The sequence below is a fragment of the Pungitius pungitius genome, chromosome 14 (assembly GCF_949316345.1).
Source record: "Pungitius pungitius chromosome 14, fPunPun2.1, whole genome shotgun sequence".
NCBI lineage: Eukaryota > Metazoa > Chordata > Actinopteri > Perciformes > Gasterosteidae > Pungitius > Pungitius pungitius.
Window position 1 is genome coordinate 10,367,759 of NC_084913.1, and position 24,506 is coordinate 10,392,264.

The 24,506-nt window shown below is 42.6% G+C and overlaps 1 protein-coding gene across 3 annotated transcripts in view; it reads right to left on the reverse strand.

The window, feature by feature from the left end:
• aqr (aquarius intron-binding spliceosomal factor) overlaps positions 1–24,484 on the reverse strand; it is a 40,915-nt gene extending 16,431 nt beyond the window's left edge. For 2 of the 3 annotated variants that reach the window (XM_037486097.2, XM_037486095.2), the window contains exons 1-27: positions 24,353–24,437; positions 23,815–23,933; positions 23,484–23,540; positions 23,213–23,253; positions 22,659–22,694; positions 22,445–22,565; positions 22,157–22,297; positions 21,265–21,333; positions 21,062–21,162; positions 20,871–20,947; positions 19,845–19,909; positions 18,152–18,268; positions 17,920–18,033; positions 17,422–17,525; positions 14,582–14,684; positions 13,122–13,242; positions 12,820–12,961; positions 12,108–12,286; positions 10,923–11,090; positions 8,913–9,082; positions 7,984–8,225; positions 7,674–7,823; positions 7,039–7,108; positions 6,276–6,386; positions 5,504–5,613; positions 2,075–2,210; positions 153–362 (exon numbers count right to left, since the gene is read on the reverse strand). In XM_037486097.2, coding sequence (XP_037341994.2) covers positions 153–362; positions 2,075–2,210; positions 5,504–5,613; positions 6,276–6,386; positions 7,039–7,108; positions 7,674–7,823; positions 7,984–8,225; positions 8,913–9,082; positions 10,923–11,090; positions 12,108–12,286; positions 12,820–12,961; positions 13,122–13,242; positions 14,582–14,684; positions 17,422–17,525; positions 17,920–18,033; positions 18,152–18,268; positions 19,845–19,909; positions 20,871–20,947; positions 21,062–21,162; positions 21,265–21,333; positions 22,157–22,297; positions 22,445–22,565; positions 22,659–22,694; positions 23,213–23,253; positions 23,484–23,540; positions 23,815–23,889 — 3,030 coding nt within the window. In that variant the 5' untranslated portion in view covers positions 23,890–23,933; positions 24,353–24,437. Of the gene's footprint in view, positions 1–152; positions 363–2,074; positions 2,211–5,503; positions 5,614–6,275; positions 6,387–7,038; positions 7,109–7,673; positions 7,824–7,983; positions 8,226–8,912; positions 9,083–10,922; positions 11,091–12,107; positions 12,287–12,819; positions 12,962–13,121; positions 13,243–14,581; positions 14,685–17,421; positions 17,526–17,919; positions 18,034–18,151; positions 18,269–19,844; positions 19,910–20,870; positions 20,948–21,061; positions 21,163–21,264; positions 21,334–22,156; positions 22,298–22,444; positions 22,566–22,658; positions 22,695–23,212; positions 23,254–23,483; positions 23,541–23,814; positions 23,934–24,352 lie in introns of all 3 variants that reach the window. The other variant, XM_037486096.2, reaches the window with a different exon arrangement.
• Positions 24,485–24,506: the final 22 nt, after the last annotated feature.

Below are 24,506 nucleotides of genomic sequence, written 5' to 3' on the forward strand. Positions count from 1 at the left end.
GTGTTATATATAATCATTCACCGTTTCAACAAAAGCCAAGGAACAGGTGCTAATTAAAACTCAAGGGAGGTTGTTTTTTTAAACTTGTGGGAATTACTAGTAGTTCTGTGTGTGTGTGTGTGTGTGTGTGTGTGTGTGTGTGTGTGACTTACCTCCAGCTGGGTAAAAATCTTCCTGATGTGGCGGTAGCAGCCCTCTGCGATGTCCATGTCCTCTTCATACGACCGGCCCTTGAACACAGGCTGGGGGGCGTTGGAGAAGTACTTGTGGAAGGGGAAGTGTGCAGCCACAGCTTCAACCTCCACTTGCTTTCCCTGTTTAGGTCTGACTTTGCTCATGTACTCTTCCCAGCGAGATATCACCTGCAGATCGGAGAGGGCAGACAACACAGAGTCCATCTGAATGTTCACATGCTGAGCCACAAAGTCTGTGTTGATTTTAGAGTAGAGGGTCCTGCACATATTTGTGGCTTCTAAGATTTTGGATTCCACTGCTTTATTTGACCTCACCAGTATAAACATGCCGTCCAAATTGAGCCAGGTTTTTTTTGTGTTTAGCTTTTTCTGAGTGGCTGATGCACGTAGAGGGCAGGTGTGTAAGACTGGGATCATTGAAACAATACTGACTAAGAAAACACACTTGAGGGTCGTACAGTAGTAGCATTTGAATTTGGACACTAATCAAGTGGTCTGAATAACGGCTTCATATTACTTTTATATAAAGAAACAAACAAACTCAAGTACTGTCTGGTATGCATGGGGCTTGAATTATTGATGAGCACACAATGAGCATTCAGGGCCTAGCCTTGTATTTTCCCACTGCAGAAAACACATCACACAGAAATGACCAAATGAGAACAGATAGCCTCACTGGCCTACAGGTGCCCCCGCTGAGCACGTAATAAACCAGCCTCAACCAAACAGCGGGGTAGCTTAGTTCTATAAATACCCTTATGAAAAACCACATAATGGATAATGCTTCAGGGCTCCGCTTAATTGCATGTTAAGTAGTTTGCCTGTATGGACTATTAGGACCACCATCGAGACATTCAGTATACATGTGCATTGGTATCATCACTGACAGAGAAGTCTGCTAATGGTCACATATTCACTACTCTGACTCTTAACATTTGTACCTTCAAATGTCACATAGCTCCCCTGTTGGCCAGTTTTCAGAGCTAAAATAAACACAAGAACTCAGCTAGTAGAGAGTGTGTGTTGAGAATCTCGTCTCCATGCAACATCTCGTTAATAAGTAAGCAGAGAAGGGGGATGGGAAGGGGGGATACAACTGACAGATTTCTGGCATGGTGCAAAAATGGCAGCATGAACATCGTAAGACAGGAACTCTGACACTAGAGCTTGGGTACCAGCCACGGTATCCAAGCATTTGCTATGGATTCAGCCAACAACTATCTGCAATGGGATAAAGTTTGACCAATGAACACCACTAAAGCTATGAAGGGGTATCTTTAATCCGCTTCAACGATACAGGTTTCGCATTACTGGTACTTACTTTTCCAGAAAAAGAAATAGGTTGGAAATGAACTTGAGCTCCCCACCACACCAAAGATGACAGCTACGCAGTGTACTGCTTCATGTGACAACTGTCTACGTTTATTTTAGATCCCTTTGGAAAAATCATGGGAATGCAAATAAATCATTTCTCCTGCAGCCTGAGAGGACAGTGATAATTAGGTGAGACTGTTTCTGAGTATTTGCATTCTGGGTGAAATGAGCAATGAGTCTGGAGAATGGAAACTTTAATGATTCCTGTGTTTGACTGGTATGGATACGTCTGAGGAAAAAGACAGACAATGCAGAAATCCTTTCTAATTAAGTCAGCAAGTCTACTGTATCCTCTTAAATCTCTGTCCTGCTCTCCCTCTTTCAATAGTAATACATTCAGAAAACATGTTATTTCTTATATTAATAATAACATGTGTTTTCACTCATTTCATAATGGTTGTTTTGCTAAACCTGTATGCAATTAAAGATATTAAAAGGTCAATGCACACAGATAACCATAATTCTCCTGTAGCCTTTGCACACTACGTACCTAGTTATAGGCTTACCTGATAGAGGTAGAAGTGTCCAGCAGTCTCACAGGTGTAAGAAACATCACCCGGGACGTCCAAGCTCTCCTGTAACCTCCCCACTTCTCTGAGGAGCTCAAGTCTTCTTGCTAGGACATAGTTTACTCTCCCATACCTGGGGACAAACAGCGTAGTTAGTCAAACATTTAGACGATTACAATTTTTTTTTGTATAGGAAAGGTCGAACAGATGATTCATGTTTACGGCTCAACCAGCTGTTTCTACAATTAAATGCACAATCAGATCATGACTTGATTTTAAAACAGACACTTCCTTTAGAGTCAAACTTGCCCTGTTGAACCATTTATTAATCCAGGAATGGCTTGATAGAACAGTTAATGTGGATTATGTGATGGTTGAGTTGCATTTGCAAGCAGGTGACATAATTAACAGGAAAAAATATGTCAAATATATTGTAAATATAGAGTATGGAAGCATAAAGAGAGCAAAGTCTAACCTTGCATGTCTACACGGTTTGTTAAGGTTGAACCGTGCATCTAACAATACTGCTTAAAAGCAACTATCAGGTGGCACCGAGACCAGCAGAATACACAGGAAGACAGGATGTGGGAGGGGTCACAGGGTAACACTAGAGGTGAACTCTATTTTTAAACCCTCTGCAACGATCCTCAGTCAGCAGATGACTCAAAGGCAGTCACAGTGGTCTCCCTGTTGGGCCTAATATTAAACACAAATGGGGAGTGACCTTACTTCGCAAGAGGACGGACCTGTAATGAATTCAGCTACCGAGACAGAAAATCCAGAACAGACGCACAGGTGTGAACAACAGCTTTGTCTTGTTTTTATCATTTCTTTGCAACATCCCATATATGTAAAACTCGCATAGAACAGAAGAACATGCACTTGAACCCGAATGATGACCAGGCACAAAAGTGGAAGCATTAAAGATTTTGTCCTACCGAGAAACTAGTACACAAATACAGACTGTCCACAGCTGAACATACAACTTGCATTTACCTATACAAAAAGCAACATGCAATCTGCATAATCTCACGGAACCAGCACATTCATTTTTCATCAAATGCAGGGAGCCGTTGTTAATAGATGGTGCTGTAGCTTTCCCTTCGTTAGGCATTCCGGGGAGCACTGCCCTCCATTTTGTCATCTCATATACAGTGTTAATTAAAACTCTCTGGCTCTCTCCTCTCGCTGGTGTCAGCAGGGTGGAAGGAGTGTGGAGTCTGCACGATGTTGTGAGACAGCCAGGCGGGCGGAAACATATGAAACGCTGCAAGCTAGAGCTCTTTTATGTCCGTGTTGCGGATAATTTAAGAATGTAGCAGACTGCTTCCATGTGTTGACAGCAGTTTTCGTGCACCGTTGTTCATACTAAAGTCATACAATTATTTATTTGGAGTATAAATGATCAACATTCATCTCCCCTTCCCCCTTTCCCAGCTATAGAGTGCAATTTGCTCAGTGGCACAGATGGATGAGGTAGTAATTAATAATGTAGGCTATGAGGAAACTTTAAATAGTAACAGCATAATATCTTAATTAGTAATAAACAATTAACTATTCATATCCAGGAGCAGGCTAAAAAGCTTTGCCAGCTAAAAAACAACAACAGAAGGTTCCGGTTGATTCATTTAATATTGGTGTTAAATATAGCAGCAGCCATGTAGAAGTGTAAATGTTTTGGGTATCTTGAGATGCCTTATTCACAAGTCTGCCATGAGTGCACTGGCCCCAAACTTTTCCCTTATCGCCATGTCTCAGTAGTCACTATCCTTCAAGGCACTGAACGCACGCACACAAAGATGTAGATGAGCAGGGAATCACTGGGGCTTCCTTAACAGGACTCTAGTGGTTTTTGTGAGGCCACGTATTCTGTATTCTGTCATTGTGAAGCATGAAAAATAGCAGCGTGCCATCAAAGGGTGTCTCTAAAAAACTACAAGCGTTGTAGAATTAATATAAAACGTTTGTATGAGATTAATTTAGAATACATTTATTTTGTATTTATTCATTTCAATTTGTCTCCACTTTTGGTAAGGTGGGTATAGTAAATTAGGAGCTTCTCAATTGATTTGTCTTGTGAGATAAAATGTGACTGGGATTTTAGATTTCAGAAGACGGTTCCTGGCCTGGTCTAAAAATTTCTTAAAACTTTCATGCAATTACTAATTGTGTATTTATTAATTTGAATATTCTGTAGTGTGGTTTGTACCGAATTGACAAATCCAATTGGACATTTGTGTTTTCATACATATAGTATATACCAGAGGTGTGGACTCGAGTCATGTGACTTGGACTCGAGTCAGACTCGAGTCATGAATTTGATGACTTGAGACTCGACTCGACAAAACGTACAAAGACTTGCAACTCGACTTGGACTTGAACACCGATGACTCGTGACTTGACTTGGACTCGAGCCTTTTGACTCGAGAAGACTTGCTACTTCCCATGAAAACTGGGGGAAAACATTTTCACACCACCGCGCCGCTCTGTTTATCTGCATCTGTCAAAAAAATGTGCGCCACCTGTATGCAGAGAGCGCGCGCTGCCTGCACGACATCCAATCACTGCAGTCCATTTGACCGTATCAACGAGACAGCTCGTTCATGGTTACAAAAATCGGGATATTTGAACCCGGATTCAGAATCCGATGGATATCCTCGCCAACATTATGTCAACGTCCGTTTTAAAGTAGTGTAATGAGCTGAGTTAAAGTTATTAGTTAATCAGTTATGCAGATGTTGCATGTGTTCACGTTATGCTCCGTTACCAGCTGTAGTTACGCGAGACAACCCGAGTTTTGGGGGGCCGTGTATGCGGAAGTGTTCGTTCGGCGTGGTGACGGCCAACAGTGACCGAAGTTGAGTTGTTTTATATAAATAAATGCAGCGGAGTTGCAAGCCAGTCATCGCCTCCTTATTTACGCTGCAGCATTGGGGTGAGCGTTACAGTACTATAACACAGTCACAGTCGATCCACCATTACCCTTCCCTTCGTAGTCTAGGTCTGTGAGGCAGCGCACCATCACCCAGGGTTCCCCGTCCCCACTATAATAAAATGACTCGAAATGACTCGAAACTAAATGGTACGGCTTGTGACTCGACTTGAGACTTGTTGGCTGTGACTTGTGACTCGACTTGGGACTTGCTTCGTCTTTGACTCGACTTGACTCGGGACTCGAGGGCAATGACTTGAGACTTGCTTGTGACTTGCCTAACAGTGACTTGTTCCCACCTCTGGTATATACTGTACGTATGCCTTTTAGCTAGAAATGGGACAGACCTAAACATAGATTACGGTAGGTCTCCCCCATGTCGTTACCTTCTCCTGCTGCTACACATGGGCACGGTATCTGTTCTTGCATTTGTCTTCGTTGAGGTGCATCTCTCATTGTGTGTTCTCACTCTGCCTGCCCTCTGCTGTCCTCACCTGCTGAAGTCCTTCTCAGTCTCCAACTCCTCTTCTCCGTGGCCGAGACGCAGGAGATGGCGCTCGTCGATGTCCAGGGCCATGATCTTTTCAAACAGCTGGTTCAAAGCCTGTTGTGAAAAAAAAAAAAAATCATAGAATTGAGTGAACATCATTCTCTTCTTCTTTGACATATCAGTGCGTGCGTGCGTGTGTTTTCAACTATCCAGATTACTTTTACCTATAAGCCTGCTTTTGCCTTCTGTGATGTCTCTACCGATTTGTTCCAATTCAAGAATTTAAGGACAATTTATGCTAATTTTGCAACACAAGGATGCACAACAAAATGCAGTTGTAAGCCATTTGCAACACAAGAAAAACAGTACTGCATTTCTGTAGTGCATTGAATTTGCATCAAGTATTTATCATCCTATGAAACAAGTGTTTATTCTTGTGAAAAAAAAGTGTAAATTGAACGGTGGCACTATTGCACAGGATAAGCTTTTTATCATTATATCCAGCTACACTTGTTGTGTCCAAGACTGCTTTTGGCAAGCTTCCACTGGTGCAAAAGAGCAAAAGATTATGATTAAAAACTAAGGGGAAAAGACCGGGTGCTCACAAGGGAGCTTAAATGTTTTGCTTTATATGTTTGTTTGTGTATAACTATGGCTTGATTAATGGGTCGTTCAGAGTACAAGCTCTAGGCGTAACTTTTTTTTTTGAGCGGGGTGTTGGGAAAGTTGAAATGCTGAGTCAGGTTTGGTGTTTGCTGTGTGTTTGGGGGGTTAACCTGGTTCGAATGGGTGACGATGAGGGTCCTCTGCTCAGGAAAGTTGTGATAGAGATTTGAGATGATCTGAACGGCAACATCAGTTTTTCCGGTACCTGGTGGTCCAACAACCTGGCGAAACAGAAAAACAGGAAGTTAACATCACATCACCAGGGCGATTGCCGTGGAGACGTTGTAGAGGCTGTTATAGCTGGCCATGGGCATTACGGGACAAAATAGACTGGTGTCCCATCGACAGCCATGCTCACAAATAAAGTGGACATAGACACCTTAAAACATAGTACTTACTGCCTTAGTGTTTATTGCTTGGATTAATAGTGGCAAATTTGTGGCGTCATTCCAGCGAGCTGAAACAGTTCTCGCTGGACAAGCTAGAGGCTTTGCCCAAAAGGTCCTGGATATGCACGATTATTTTATGGAGGGGTTTATCATCCAGCTCTCTCTGCCTATTTAGGTCTACTACTCTATAAGATTCCTTTGCTTTCCGTGTTAGTTATAAAATGAAATGTTGAGTAGAAACAGAATGCCTCAGGTAAAGGTTGATTTCAATACTGCTATCACTCTTCAAAAGAAAAAATGATTGGGTCACGAAACAAGTATTCCATGAGAGCCAAATATCCATGGTTCGTATTTACTCAATAGCGAGAAATCTGTAGAAATTTATATTTCAAATAGATCATTTAGATGCCACAGATTTGCTTTGGGTGGCTTCCATTCAGTCTTGAAACTTATTTAAGAAACAAATACAACAAAGAGTCCTTACCATCGTGAGTCCAGGCTGCATCCCGGCTCGAATGGCTTCAATCTGAGTGGGAGTGAACTGAATGGTGTTCCTGTAAGACATGTACATTTCTTATATTAATAATCAAGCAATTAGTCTGAGATAGTCAACAACCTTGACAGCATAAACACATTTGTGTTCAAAGGCTTAAACTATGTTATGTTTTTTGAGACCATCCTAACAATTATTAAGATAGGGCTTCCCTATGGACATGTCACTGCTATCACATTTAAATATCAAGGGCAAACTGGAAATGCTGAAACACCACCGGATGAATCTTCAATTTTTATGAAGGGTAATTATTTTGAGGTGTTATAATTAGTACAGGAATATTAAAGCATTTTCTTTTAATGTTTAATTGCTTAAAATATGTCACCAATGTATTGTAGGGCACAATTATAAGTGAAATAGCACCACATCATCACCATGTAGATAAACACGGTCAAACAAATCTAAATACTCAACGCCAGAGTAGGTTACATGTTACACACCTCTGTGTAGTTTTGTACTGAAAATATGTTCAGACTTTCAAGTGGGCTCAGTACACTGACCCAAGGGTGCACTTAACGACCTAATATTATTACATGGGTTACATGCTATGGGTTGGGACCTCCTACCGTTTGGGCTGGTTGTAGGGATATGGCCCACGGTTGGGGGGGACATAGGGCTCAACGATCAAGGATAGGTCTTCCTTTTCGTTTTCCACTTCTTCATCAGACTTTTTCTTCTTCCCTTTGGCTGCTTTGTTTGAGATTGGAAACTTGATTCTGGTTGAGCCAAAGGAAGGAAATGGATTACTATGGATTGTACGTATAGTTTAACAATTGTATCTAGTAAGAAAATTATACAACAGCAGGAAAATAGAGCAATCATTTACTTGGTGGATCATGGTGAATTGACCTAAAAATCTGGATCTTTGGCTTTCACCTGAATGGGGAGACTTGCAGTTCAGGGTCCTCCTCTGAGACCTTTATGGTGTAACCGGGGAAACACGAACGTAAATGGTCCAGCGACAGAAAGGTGTCGTTGAAGTCCAATGTGGAAATCTGATTCGGCATTTTGGAGTAGTGGGCACTCCCTGGGTCACCGTAGCCCAGGATGATGTCGTGAAGCCAGTCTGGGACAACACACTCCGTGTTCATCAAGTTTCTGATGGTCTCCAAGACGGCCTACAACAACAGAAAGACAGACATGTGGGCATTAAGGAACGTCAGACCACAGTCCCACGAGAGGAAGATTAGCTGGATAAGAATAGCTTTGTGGTGGGCTGATGAGACAGCAGGTAATTTGTATGTCTGTCAATTATATTTTAATGAACTGCAAACTGTCTAATACCCTGAACATCAAACCCTGGGGAAGGGAATGTGTTTGCTTTTATCTATGTCACACATCACAGATGGAGAACAATGTTTCTTGAATACTCATTAGTTCCTGCTCTTTCTAAATTCATAAAAAATAAAACACTTCAAAATCATCTGTCAGCGCTGTGGCTGTGAAAAGACAGAAATGTGCGTGCAGCATCAGAGACAGAAGATTTGACAAAGCCGTAATGAGAAGCTCTCAAACCAAAACATTGTGATAGAGCAAAAAAGAAAACATGGAAAATAAAACCAATATTCATCAACGTAAAGCAAAACAATTAAACTATACCATGGATAACTTTACTGGGACTTAATGAAAACTTGGAACCTGTCCTGATCGCAACTCTACAGCTGAAAAACCCAAGGGAGTTATATATGTGCAATACATCACTCCGGGGAAGGGTTGGTGGGACCCGGAGCTCAAGGTCTTAAGATAAAGTACTCAGATGCAAGGTATGAGGGTTGATCTATGTACTTTAAACATTTACTACGAACCTTGAAGTTGTTCTCCTTGGGTTTGCGTCTCATGATGATGTTGAAAGTCTCATATGGGTCTTCGGTTCCACTCTGAATGCTGCTGGTCATGTCCTGTTGATACTGGTTTGGGTCCAGCCATACACGGAATGTTCTGGCATCTCCTCTCAGCTTAGGCTTTGGGTCAGGTCCTAGACCGGAGGGGGTTGGGAAGAATACTTGTGACAGCAACAGATGTATTGTGCAATGATAACCTTTAGAGATAAATAGACTAAATTTGTATCGAAATCACTCTCAGTGTAATTTGATATATAAGAAAATAAAGAAATCATTATATACCAGTACTTTAGAACAGAAAATGCAAATCTTTTGAAGGGCCGATAAAATACATAAGAAACTCAATCTAATCAGCTACTTCAAACCAAAACAATTTTAATTCTATCCTTTCATTTAAAATAAAAATGTCAGCCTTGTGGCATCTATGCAACTGCTGTTCCCTGGGTAGCACTGACTCCTCAGGAACGGGAATTACATAGATGCTTGACTGACAGGTCACCGGCTTTAGGCTTACTCCCATAGGGCCTGTGCGGTGCAGCAAATGCAGCTTTCACAGATGTCTAAACAGATTATTGTAGCGAGCTGCTGGGCACAGAGCACAAGGGGAGAACGCAATCCTGTTGGGCTCAGATGTGTGTGTGTGTGTGTGTGTGTGCATGCGTGCATGTCCATTCATGTGTACGCCTGTTGGTGTGCACATATGCAGAGCTATGTGGGGATCATCTAATCCATTTGACTAAAATGAGTCTGGGGATAGCTTAAGAGTGGAAGCTACACCCTCTACACCATGGGATAACAATACTAGGCTGTGAGGATTTTAAACTGTCAATTATGAGAAGGTTGGATTAAATTAATACACAGACATTTAAACAGACATGCTTGGCATTTGTTTGTTTTACTCGCACATAATTGTATGTTTGAAATGTCATTTTACACAAATATTTTGTATTTGAAAAAATAAATTAAAAAAATATTACCACTCAAAGGGGAATGTGTACACAAATATCACCAATTGATGCACTGTACAACATCTGTAGTCCCTGTAATATAATTTTTACAAACACAATAACTCAATTATATGCGTCTCTTAATGGACCTCTAAGTTTACATCTCACCTTCACCAACAGCCCAGTAATTTATGTCTCCCCCACCCCAAAGTTACAGAGAGCACTACATAGCCCTGTTGGGGATCTCAAAGTTTAACCAAGCCAGCACTGGCAGGGCGAGTTCTCCGGCAGCGTGTCTATTTAGAAAGCCTTTCCCTCTGCATATTTAATCCGAACAGATGAGAGAGGATGGGGTGCTTCAGTGCAGGGACACATGTTCCCACCAGGGAAAAGGAATACGCTTAGAATAGCGGGGCTGCAGGCTAGTTTAGGTAAACTGCAGACTGCTCTGGGCTGTGGGGAAGAACATAACACGATAAACAGAGGAGATTATGTTACTGTATAAACGTAAGACCCCGGGATTTGAATTTGATCTGTGGGGATTCCTCCTGTGTGGACACACACACACACAAACCAGACTCCCTGAGTCTTATATTTGATGACAGCATATTTCCAAGCTTTTATTAGTCAAATATTGTGGCTTACAGGTAGAATTTCATGCTGTGCTCACATAATGCAAGAACGCATTGTTGCAGGCTATACCTTAGCTTCAAAGAGAGAGGCGGTGTTTCCTGTGTAATACTTGACTTGATTCTGCAGGGCAAGCACATCTAATGTTTGTCTTATAGAAGCACATCCATCCAGATGTAGCCAAAGCAGCCGGGCCCAAAGCTCTTAGGTGATGCTGGCAACCTAAGGTTAATGGAATGTTAATGTGAACAGGTCGGGTCTCACTAGGACGGTCACTATGACAACACCTGTTTGACCCTGTACCAAGGTACCGTTAATAGGGATATTGAGGGTCTAATGGGTGGATGGATGTAATGAGTTACTGTGTGCATGCAGTTAGGGGCACGTGGGAGGATACCTTCTTCAATGACGCGTCCCTTGTCATCCAGCATACCCTGCACCTCGCAGCCTCTCACGTACCCCAGGCCAGTCTGCTCCACAAAGGGCTGCCGCCGGTCGAAGCGTGTGCCGTAGAGCAGGTTCGGCCGCACCGTGATCAGAAAGCAAACATCATGCTTCCGCAGCCCTATAGGGAAAAGAGGATGGAGGGAGAAGTTGGAGAGAGAGAGAGAGAAAGGGGGGATGGGTTTTTAGACAGAGAGGAAAAAGAGAAAGACACATGGAGAAGGACTCAGTGGGGGTGAGTAGTAGTGTGAGCGAGAAAAAGAACACCCGGTCAGCAATCCCCTGATCTTTAAAACATGAAGCTCTAATTGTAGGATGGAAATGGGCTAATGGATAGAAGGAAGTAATACTTCACTCCTCCACTGAATTACAAAAAGAAAGTAAAACCATAAAAAGTGTAGAAAGAAAGTGAAGACATTAATTTGGGACATTAGAATTACTGTTTTGATCATTCCATTACATCGACAGCATTTGCATTGAAGCAGAAACTCCATGGTTAGCTCGGGGCTGGGTCCCCTCCCAAGGCCACAGATGCTGTTGATGCAAATGCATGTCGATTGCACACATTTACTTTCTACATTAATCAATGTAATACATACTTATGCGGTCTACATATCTTGTAACTTTCTCTGGAGAGCCATAGTAGCTGGCTTATTGAAGGCTTTATAGGACTTCATATGTTCCCACTGAATGGCTTCCAAGGCTGACAAGCTCCTGTTGGCATTATCTACAGCGCCCTGATGGCCACAGAGATGATGATCAAAACAAAGAGGCCCAGGATACGAAAAAATAACATAGGTAGGAGGTAGGTAAGGGTCATAAGTCAAGGCCCAGCGGGATGGAATTGCGTTTGGTGAGGGTTGACTTTATGAAGGTTATAAACTGCTCACCAGTACTGCTAAAAGACACGAGAAACAAGAGGAAAGGAAAGCTTCTAGCAGGGGAACATAAAAGAGGAGAGTAATGACCTCTAAGCCATTGGTGTTAATGAGGTGTCTTTCGGTTCACTTTCCCCTATTATTAAATTGTGGGATAGCTGGATTGATATATGTAAGATGAATAGTGGAAAGCAAAAAGCAATTCAAACAAGATTTGGTTGAAACGATTCAATGATCGAGAGACACAAAAACACAAATACCTTCCCACTCGTGCTTGATATGATCTTGCACATTCAGGTTCACGGTGACATCAGCTCGCACACGGGCAGGCCAGCTCTCACCAATATTGGGCTTGGCAACCTCTACAATTGAGAAGGAGCTGATGGTCTGAGCCATCCTGGCCCACCCCCCAAACACCGCTCCGCCGTACTCTGATTGCCTGCACCGAGGGACAGACACAACAAGAAGTCAGACAAGTGCTGGCGGCTGTTGTCAGGATGGAAATCAGTTGCCTTTGGGCCTACACATGGCACTTCTCCTTACTTAGTTACTTTTGGAGGAACAACAAACAAGTTGCTACATCAGTTGACATAATGGGAGCAAGTAGTAGGTTAGGCAATGGGTTTCCAAAAAATGGTGAGGCAAATGTCACTTTCAATAACATATGATCAATGTGCTGTGTCGCCTTGTGAGAGGTAGACAGTGAATAAGATCGTTATTCATGGATGTAAAAAAGACTAACTGAGCGGTAGTGGATTTAATGGTTCAAATGTGTTCAATTATGCGGAAAAAAGAAACCGGAGATGCTGATCAGGTGCGTGAGAATATTATTCAAATATATTATTCAGAAATTGAGATGAGTGTATTAGACAGAGACATCTTTGAACCTTTCTTTATATAAAAAGTAAGGGATTAAAAAATGTGGACCAGAAAACAGTTCTCCTCTAGTTGGCCTATTAGAGGCCATCTTACCAAGGTTTCATACGCCACACCACATCCTCTATGTCCTGTCTGATCTCATAGGTAGACTCCAGACGAAAGAGGTTAAAGTTCCTCAACAGGTAGTCGTGGAGGGTTAGGAACTGGAGATTCAGTTTAGGTAGTGCCAGACAGCCTGGAAAGACAAGATATAACAAGATCACACATGTGTGTGTGAAGAGGATTCCCTTCTAAAGGAGCCAGTTTAGTGCCCCTCAAATACAAGAGATAACACAAGGTGTGGGTGTATGAGGCACAAAACAGAACACTAATATTGTGATTTGTGCAAACCACACCTTCGCCCGAGTAGTACTCTGTTGGGACAATGTTCTCATCCCAGATTATCTTCTCTGTTGGATAAAGAGGCATCTGGTTGAGTTGCTCAATCTGAGAGATTCTCCGCTCGTGACGGGACACCTGTGTGGAAGTGTGGCAAATGGAGGGGGGGGGGGGGGGGGGGGAGGAGGAGAAAAATTAGGTTGATAAAGAAATTGTCCTCTACCTGGGTTTGTTGTATACAGTCCAAAAAACACATTTATTTTACTACAGATTAAAACAAAGAAAGGCGTCAAAGTCTCTAGTTTGAGAAGCTGAACGCTGTCTTGTTTGATTTACCAATGACTGAAACATTTCATCAAGACCAGAAACAGTTAAACCATGAATTGTTTAGTAAGTTTTTGTTTTTGCATGTTGCTACACATAATTACATGATTTACTAGGTCAAGGGTAGATACATTTCTTTGAGAATACCAACCAGCTCATCTGTCTAACCAGAGGAAGCAAGAAAACAATTTTGCTCCTGGGTGGCAGAGTTCTAGTCCCGGGCCCTTTTCTCTTAAACCCACTCGGTCAGAGATCTTGGTTGCTGGGGGCAACCCACAGGCACAACATACGAGTCCCCTGACTGTCTCCTGCATCAATCTAATCAGATAATTATGGAACAGCTCTTCTCCATCACTTGGCCTGGGCAAGGTCTGAGTGGGTCATTATGAGTAACTGCAGGACAGCCTTGAAACACCCACTTTGATGAAATGGTCTCCAGTCCATGCGTCAGCGTGTGTTTGGGAGACTGAAGCAGGACAAGGGACCAGTAGTTCCCCCGAGGGGTTTTAAAAATGAAAATTGGGAGGACAAGCGATGATGAACCAGAAAGCACAATGAAACTCGCTTCAGCTTTCAAGGGATAATTAAAGAAAAATGGCTCTCATTCTCATCAGTACTGTCTTCAATTTACCCTATGTCACACAAATGGCCATATAAAGCAGTAATTGGATTAGAAGGCAAATTCAAGAGGGACGGAATGTGAAAGTGGGGAAGCAATATGAATTCCAAGGTCAAGGTCTAAAATGGGAAACACAAGAAAGCTATTATGCGGTAGTGCTGACCTGCCAGTTATTGCTCTGCAAAATACATGTACACTAACATTGTTTGGAGAGGTCCAATACCAATTTTGCACCTTTGATATTGCCAATTGCCAAATACATAGAGCCTGAAGTATTGATTCATACCCTTCTTTACAATTGAAAATGTTGAAGCAATGAAATTTGCCTAGGATAAAAATTCTAATATTTTATGCATTTAAAAGCAATACAACCATATTAATGACTAAAATTGGCCCTGGTCTGAATGAGCTCTCAATATTTCACAAGCCACATTAGGTGGTATTTACTTTCTAATTAAAAAGGCCCCCACCACAAGATTTTAAAAACTCAAATACCCGCACTGTTAATGTAATGAAAGTCAGGGCTACACCTACCAGCAGTTCAAGGAGCACCTCCTTGTCCTTAGTGGTGTCTTGCCCTTCAGGCAGCTCTGGCAGCAGACACAGGTACGAGGCCACCCGGTGGAGCGTATTGGGACTACGGAGAGAGAGAGAGATGAGATAAACAAGTGGTTAGTGGAAAAGTTGAATTTGGAAATGACACGTTTGGCCCACTCTCTTTTCCTGAGGAGGGAAATAGAGACAGCGACAGTTTGTGGTTTACTTATTCATGGTGATAAATACAACGAAAAACACTGGTACTATGTTTCCTTGCTTCAGTGCATCCGGTTTACAAAAAGGATAATGTCAGTTCAGGCTGTCCTTTGGGAAACTACCTGTCCCTGTGAAAAAGACACTTTAAATAAGGATGTCAGCACCAACATCCGTGTGACGATACACATCCGTATCAAATTCTTTGTGCTTGTTGCACAAAGCAACTTGTGCTTTGACTTCTTTCTGACCGGTCAGCACGTTAAGGGGTCGGGGCGCACTGACAGGATTATGGAGGAAAAAAAAATCAAAAAATCAAAGCCCATCTCTGCCTTGGAAAGCTGAGGCATGGCTCCCTCTGCATACAGACGTGTTTTAATCAGGCTGACGCACCGTGACACGGGCTGGGCCGGGTACACAGCGAAGGACAGGGCCCGGACACAATGTGACAGCCCCGGACAGCCACACGTGGCACTGACCGATTGTACTCGTGTATGCGCATGCATTTTGCTGCTTATGATGCCGCGCCTGGGCAAGGGGGGGGGGGGTCGGCAATTCTGCCAGTGTTGCAAACTGGCAGCCTAGGAGCTGACCAGGCATAGGTCAGAGGGACAGTCCCTGCCGTGGCAAACAGAAAGAAACGCAGCACAACAACTTGATCTGAGTGAAAGGGATGACTGGTCCAGGTCATGACGGACAGCTGAGCTATGAGCAGGGAAGGATGAGCCCACAATAGAAAGGACTAACGCACTCAGTTTACTCTTTAGCCTCCCTACGCACGCTTGATCCATGCTCAGATTTTCTATAAACCTCACAGCGACTTTATTAAGATTGTGTGTCAATGAGAAAGACACAACCTGGTCAGAGAGAAGCTTTTCATTCAAATAGTTGGAGACATTTTTTTTTACATGAAACAAAAAGATATCACAAGCAAAACAAAAATAAAGACAAATGTCTTCCATGGTTGCCTCAATCTGCGGAAAATTAAGTTTGATCTTCAACCATATATTCTCTCTCGTCTCAGTCAAATATTATCCTTTAGAATAGGAAGGATTAGTGAGTGGAATTGATGAAAATCTAAATTCCCTCTACAATGACAGGCCCACACTGAATAACTAATCCACAGAACTAATTACACCCATTATTTTGGCCGTTTCACAATGTGATTACTTTCTTCAATTTTGTTATATTTTACAAAGTGATGCATACCCTTTGATGATGCAGTAAATTCATTGTAGAGCCTGAAATGACACGCAAACCTACATGTTTTATGCAACTGTAAGAATGTGTGTGTGTGCGTGTGCGTATGTGTGGGCGGACTAAGCAATAATGCAGCGTTTGTGTGTTTGGGGGACTTAGCGGATAAATTCAGAGCGGCGGGTGACTGGGAGCTTAGCCTGTGGGTAGCGCAGCTGGAATAAACTGGCATTAGCGTGAGTTGTTTGGATGAAAAGTGCCTCGTTAAATCTGATCGGCATATTTGGAGTTACCCAGGAGCTGCTTTGGTGACAGTTTGCGGAGCGGGGAACAATGCAGCTACCGCTACATTCAAAAACTAATTCGGGGAGAAGGAGCAGAGCTTCCACAAATACATGAAACGGTTCAGCTCAAGTCTTTACCTGATTCAGCTCAGCTCGGCTCATAACCCTCTGCCTGGCTCAGGGAAACTAAGTTTGGGGTTTAAGAATTGGTGTATAATGCATAATCCACGACGGCGGTTCAAAAGAGGTGATGGATATGCAAACATCGACTGCCAGGAGGACATTTGCGTGGCTCTAACAAGGCACCTCAATGACTCCGCATACGGGACAAATGTCAGTAAACAGCCACTCGCCTGAGTGGTTTAAAGACCTTCTAAAAGCTTGGGTCAAACATTTTCACTGTGCAATCAAAATACTGGAAAAAGTTAGAAATTAATTAGTTAGAAGCCTAATTAATTACAAATGACCATTGAATCAATCCCCTTCACGCATACGTGTTCAAGTTAAAGAAAGTAAACACACAGGCCAGTTCATCAAAGTGAGAGTGTTTTTTTAGCTCCCTGGCAAGCTAATATGATCTGACAAACACAGCTGTTCACAGAGTTCATTCTCAAACCACTGCAAATCAATTTAATTAATGAGGCGTGCCTTACTCTCTCTCTCTCTGGCTGGTACCAGCTGCCCGTTCAAGGGCTCACTAGCTGCCATTTAGCAGGGTAGTCGGGCAGCAACGGTGCTGATCAAGCTTTTCTGCAACGCAGGACCCCGACAGGAAGTCTGCACGTAAGCTGCTACTTTAACGAGGGCGTGCGTGTTTCGGCGATCACATGAACCCCCAAAAATACAGTCGGATATGTGTATAATCTGCTGATGAATTGCCCCCAACGGCGCTAGGAGAAGCTATGATGATCAAAATTGTTAAGTTTTTTTTTAAAGTTTTTTAAAAAGGGAGAGCCAACCCTGGGCTGATTTGCAGACCATTTACACATCTTAGCTAAAACAAAACATGTTGTGTTAACAGTTCACGGTATTTGCACTCAGTCCAATTATGCATGCCCTTCTGCCCCATCCGCCCATCTGTGCACAGACGTGCTGCAAGTGCACTTCTTTGTTTCATGATTCATCCCGGATGTTTTGATTTACCTTAGATGCCCAAAGTGTTTGGTCAAGGATTCCCGAGTGTCTACTGCAGCTACGTTGGCCAGAGCAAAGTCCTGCAACTCTGGAAAATGAGCAAAAGCTGCCCTCTGTAAGAGAAAACAGAGCATACTTACTGATGACCTAAGACAAACCAGTCCACTACTATAGAAATATATTACTCAGCATTAAATACACGCATTGCCTTGACTAAGACAAACAACTTAAATAATTGAGGAATTAATATGATTAAAATGGTCCAGAGATGGAATAACATACATTGACAACACAAAAGATCCTTAAATGTTTTATCACAACTAAAAGAAAAATCAGATTTGGTAGCTGGCAGTATCATTTGTTTTCATGTTGCTCTCTCCTACAAAAAGAAGCTGTGTGCTCCAGATGCAAAAAAATAAACAAAAGAATGAAATAAAAGAGCCAAAGCAGGCAGCTGAGAATGTTGGATTATGCCCCAGCGTGTCCCTCTTTATGTATGCAGCTTACCTGTAAGGAGAGGATTTTGTCATAGTGCAGCGTGGTCATCTCTTTGCCCGTCAGCGCGTTTCCAGTCTGGTCATTGATCTCAAAACCAGTGTAGAACTTCAACATGTCCAGCAACTACAGAAATGACACAATGAGGGTTTTTTTCTACGTATGAAAAGCAAGAGCAAAGACGTATTTGGAATCCAGAGTGCTTGCATTCATTCAACAGCTTCAAGCACTAGTGTGCCATTACCTGGCAGAAGAGGTGTCCCTCCTTCTCTCTGTGGGTCAGGCTGGACAGGTGGCAGCTGACCACCAAGTGAGAGTCATCCAACACTGTATTGAACCATCGCCTGGTGGGCAGCAGGGCCTAAATACATAGGACAATATGTCTTCAACTTTGGACAACACGGTCATAGTAGTGGCTAAAATACCTGACCTTTCAGCTCACAACAACTGATTGCAACTGGAATGCATTTGGATACATGACATGAAGGCAAGTACAGAGAACCGGTCAATGTAAGATACCAGGAATACAATAAAGATACAGATGATGAACTGACAGCACATACAAAGAAGCAGTGAAGTCTATCACAATGTAAAGGATGAACGACAAAATCTGCCCAGAAAAAAACTGCATCGTGAAACTGAAATGCAAATAAACAACTAAACCAAATATGTATTATTATATATTATTTTATTCATTGAAAACAGCTCTCCCAAAGGAAACCATGACTGCCAGGGATACCTAAACACAGAGAGAATGGATGTCCTCATATCCAACAGCCATCTTTGTTCTCAACACGGCTCTGACAGCCAGCACACAAGAGACATGAAAACAGGGAGCTTTCATTTTCGGGTCCTCATCAGAATAGAAAGGGGGGGGGGGGGGGGGGGGGGGGGGGGCGTATGGATTTCAGGCAACTGAGGCTTTGTAAAAGGATAGGGCTGAAGGACAGGAGATGTCTCTGGAGACAGTTAGCCGGGCCGGCCACTAGCCGCTGCCAGGAACAGCAAGGCCAGGCTGTCAGCAGGACAGCGACATGGAATCCATCGAGCTCGCTATGCTGGAAACTGGAGATCTGCACAGCCAGCAGCAACAACACTGCGTGACATTGTGTCGTCGCCCCGCATTGCCGGCGTCGTTGGGAGGGTTGCCGCCCTGGAACGCTGTGTCCAAACCTATTCTCTATAAATTATTTACTTTAAATGAACCGACGTGACGATAACTCATAGACGCTCCTCGTCTCTATCAGTGAGATGAGTGAATCTATTTGGGGAAGAGAACACTCTTCTCAAATTAGAACACACACACACACGTGTAATGTCAACACGCAAAAAGTATACAATGAGCAATTACTATTACCAACTCAAATTTAAAGAAAAGCACAACACAAATAAAATGTGAGGTATTTCAAAACAGGCTGTTGTGTTAATAGAATAACGCAAAGCAAAAAATGTGTTCATCAAGTCCTTCCGACACGGGACTGATTCCAGAAAGTAATTGGGAAGCCCTTTTGTTCGGCAGACACTGCACATTACTCCTTACACCATATACCAAATGTCAAAGGCTATCGGGCTGAAAATAACCTCTCATACTCAAATCAAAGACTACGGTATCAAATACTGCTTTGCGGACAGCACTGACAGAGACACACAGGGTGGGGCTGAGAACGGACATTTAGCCACGCTGTCTGTGGACCTGAGTTGGCTAAAAAATTGAAGGACAGAAGGCAAATGAGCACTGCAGAGACGGCTGTCTGCATTGCTTCCTTCAACAGGAGACCGTGATTAAGCAAATAAAAAGCACATGCACAGTGGAAAAGACTGTTTGCTCAGTCAGAGTGGAGAGCAAGTGCATCGTCCTGCAGGGTAGTAGTGTGTAGAAGCACAAATGGAAAAAGAATGGCAAAAAAGAAACTTCAGGACTGGGGGGGATGACCTACCTCCAAATCAATCATGAGTTCAATGAATCTCTCGCAGTAATGTACTTTGTCCATGGATACGGGCCCTACGGAAAAGGAAGAGGGAAATTACAGAGGTTAGGGCTTCACATCTTTTCAGGGAATGCATGTTGTCAATGACTAATGCCGTCTGAGGGACGAGCAACCCGACCGGGTGGACACACAAGGATGAGGTGTGGCGGAGGGGAAAGGAGGTTGTGTACTTTTCACTGAGGTTATGAGGACAGCAAACGCGTGTGGACAACACCAAGGTGCCATGCTGAGCGTGTGAGCCTCAGTAGGAAATACTGCACTGCCAGCACAGCGGCATGCTGGGACCTCAGCCCTCATTAAACATGTTGGTGTGTGTGTGTGAGTGTGGGGGTGTGTGTGTGTGGGGGGGGGAGGGTGTTTGCTTAAAGTTGAGGCATGCAGCCCGCATTAGAGTGATGTAGACCCTGCTGGGCTTTAGATAGTAATTTACTCTGTCAGGTCTGAATCCCACCTAAACACACAGATACACATGTTCTGTTTTTAGCATTCAGGTGGGGGGCCTCTGTGTCGGCCTGCATTACAGCGTAGTAGTCAGAGCCGGTGGCTGTGTGGCAGCTGGAGCACACGCTCCTACGGCGGCTGCACAAATCAGAAAGAAAGGATGGAGCAGGGCGAAAAGGGGTCACATGGAGTTTTACATTGGCGCTAAGGGCCTGGACTGAAGAGACGTGCTCCCTGACACTGTGCAAACTCGAGAAGCACTTAAGCACATTAATCCTGCAGGGGAAAGATAGAGAGAGCACATGCAAAGACCTGCTTTTGGACCGAAGCCGCGGGGAGACTCCCCGGGGATTATTCATTTTACACTCAATTTGGAAGTCGAAATCCACACCAAGGGATGCCTTACTTTTCCTATGTTATAAATAGGACCACGATCTAATGATCATTCTTCTCCCTGAAGGAATACCCTGCTGTTTGTAGTTGGACACAACAACAAAGTTATATCCCGAGGGGAATGTATTTTTCACTGTTTACCTGATGGCGGAATTGACACGAGAACTCCAAGAAACTTTTTAATGAGAGCTGAGAGGAAGACCCTCTCTCTTTTTGCCCTGAGGAAGACACACATGAAGCAAATTAGAAAGACTAAAAAGTGAAGGGACAAAACAGAGGTGGTTGTGTAGGTGGTATAGAGCTGGACATCCAGGCAAAGAAAACAATATTACTGCTCGGCTGCGTCGGTATCCATCTTCTCGCATTTCTTCTTGATTAGATTCCAGAACTTCTGCAGCTTTGGAAATTTCTTAAGCTCTTGTTGGAGTCTGGACTGCAATGTGACAGAAATAAATGAGTCAATGAAAATATCAAACAACATCATTAAGGAGTGCCAATACCGAGCAGAAAAATAGTAATGAGGGTATCAGCTTACTGGAAGGAGGCACATCCACATGGGCAAAGAGATGAGCTGCTGCACCTGCTCTCTGATCAAATCTACTTCCTGGGAGGAGGGGACACACACACACACATACACAGAAAGAGAGAGAGTTGTCAAAATGCACCGCGTATGTATGACAGATTGTTATTACACTTCCGCTGTGATAAAGGTCTGCAACTAAAATATTTAGAGGACTTTATAGGATTCAATCAAAGTGCAGGAGGCTCTCGCAGCAGATTGTAAAGTGAGACATCTGCAGTGCTTCCCTGTGGTTTAATGCGGCTGCCGGGGCTACAGAGGGGCGGGAGCTGGCCAAAGTGGTGCTGCCTAGTCCGCTACTGCCCCCTACTGGAAATGTACTAATACTTTCTATTGAATCAAACACACTTAAGTCACCTTAAACCAAAACCCTGGTTAGTCCAATTCAATGGAGAACCGTTCTCTTCAATATTTTGAGGTATTTGACAAACTGTCGATATATGTCACTGCCATCAGGACCCAGATGTTGTCCACAGCAAAATAATATACGTTCAACTGTACTTTAGTTTAGCCAGACATACACCAATTAACACTCCTGTCTTGTCTAGAAGCCCCGATTAATATGAAGGCAAATGTAAATATTAAAGAAACAGAAGATAGCTTCATATTACATGGTTGCTCTTTGCTTTCATTGTAAAATGAGCAGCAATGTGATTTTATTTTTAACGAGCCTGTGTAACCCATTTCCTTTGACCAAACATCTTACTGTAAACCATGGGAAATATCAAATATCAACTAGAAATTTTACACACAGTAATATTAGTATTGACGTGATAACAAACTATTCATAAAACTATAAATACGTCTTCATTGAGAAAGATATACTTCTCAGCACATTGGCACATACCAGACTGTTGAAACAGTGATCCAAGAAGACCAGCAGCACAGTTTGTTCCTTCAGAGTGAGGCCAGACTCCTCCCCTGCCAATACAGCTTCCATCATACATTTAAAGAAGAATGGGAAATGACTGGGCTCCCTCTTGAACACCTGAAACCACATTTCAAAAAAGAAAACCTCTATTGTAGACATTTTGAATGCACCATCACCATCTTTACTGTGACCTATCTTACAGTTACTCGTACAAACGTGGTCTCATTGGACGATTATCCTCCTACGAGGCCCTGCCTTTCTCACCTCCCAAGCTGGGACATTCTCTCTGAATTTCTCGTTGACGATGCAGCATATGGACATGAGGAAGGCATTGCTGGACACCTCAGGAGTGTAGTTCACCCACAGATAGTTCTCAAGATACTGGCTAAAAGGTGAAGAAAAACATTTAAGAATATATGTCCATCATGTTTTGTATTTAACTGTCTGCTTCGTAAAAAAAGGAAGTGAGGTATCCCACCTGAACTCAAGCAGCATAATCTTTCTGATGGCAAATCTGAAAATGTAAGGGAGAGTGGTTAAACGGGAAAGAAAAATAAGTGCACTTGTGTATTGGATTACACCAGTATCTCTTAAACTGTGGGGTGCAACCCTCTAGTGGGCTGCAGTGGTAATACAGGTGAGTCGGACAGGGAATTTCTAGGAAGAACTACATTGAATCATCATATTACAACAGTGGAAAGTGCACAGACTGCTGTTGCCACTCTCAAAATTAAAATATAAAATACAAATCCATGTTCAACATTGTGCATGAATTGAGAGGCTGTATCAAATCTTCAACCCTGTTTGGAAAAGATTTGTAGTGGAAAGCAGGCACCTTACAGTACGAGATGGATCATACATATTTGCACTAATAATTGCCCATTGTTGTTTTGAAAAGCGATGCAGTGTAAAACTCTTCAGTACCAACTATTTTCATTTTTCTTCCTCAAAAGTGGGTCGTGACAAAAAAAGTTGGAGAACCACTGGATTACAAACATTAGTTTATGGAAAATATGCTATATATTTACTTACTTGGAATTGAGAATCTCTTTTTCATAGACATCTTCCATCACCTAAATGCACAGCAGAAAATGTTCAAATAAAGGCCTGATAACACCAACCTGTTACACCTCTTCATTTTATTGCATCAAACTAAAACCACCAATAACTAGCACTATGAGAAATACAGTACACAAAACATGTGTTACACGAAACATGTGTTACCAAATTAATTTGTTAGTTAGTTACTTTAGTTACTACATAAATAATATTGAAATCTATAAAATGCAGGAATTTAACTCACCTTGGGGTCAAACGCTAGTTTATTCTTTGCATGCGGAGCCCAATATTTATTTGCCAACTGAAAACAGAAACAATAACATAAATTTGATCATAACTGAACACGTGATCCACAGCACAAATAAACTAATTCACCAATCCTCTCTCACAGATGACTCGCCCATTAATCTACCTCAAAATATTAGTAAACTATCTAACTAATGTGGAAGGTTATTCTATGGAAGCCACATTGTGGAACAATTCAAAGAGACATTGTAGATTCATTACAAGTCAATGTGCACACACACACACACAAATGGAATAACGTATTTCAACACAGTGCTGGAACAAATTACCTGTGTGACGTATTCAGCATTGATCTGAGACACAGAAGGCGCTGCAGCCTTTTTAGCGGGGGTTTCTTTCTGCATGGTGGCTCTCTCAAGCTGCAGCAACGAAGTTTGGGAACCACAGGCTTTGAATTATTTGCAGAGAACATAAACGTGAGGCCTCTAGTAAACTGTTACACACATGGACAGTTGTGAATGGTCCGGTTAAAAACTTCAGTAACGTTAAGTTAACGTTAATTCAATAGCTCAAATGAGACTGCACATTTTTAAATTGTAACGCCAAAAGTCTGTTCGTTCGCTACGTTATTAAACACAAATTCAATCCCTACGGTTTCTAATAAACAACATTTATATAAGATGCCTAGTAAAATACAGACACTGGATAGCGTTAACCGAAAAGATGTGTCACAGTATTAGATGAGCTAAGCTAAGCTAACGTAAAGTACAACATGGAGGCTGACACTGGGAAAACATGTATTACACTATTAATGATGTCCACATCACGAACGCAAATATATGATCACAACAAAATCCACTAACAAACCTGTTTGTTTATTTCAGCATGAAAGTAGGCCGTCGGACAACGGGTTGCGCATGTACACAACCAAAACGCGCTGAATGCGACGGACTTCCTGAAGTTGTGCGTCGCTCAAATCGTCCCCAAGTACAAAAGCAACTCTTTCGTTCCTGATGTGTAC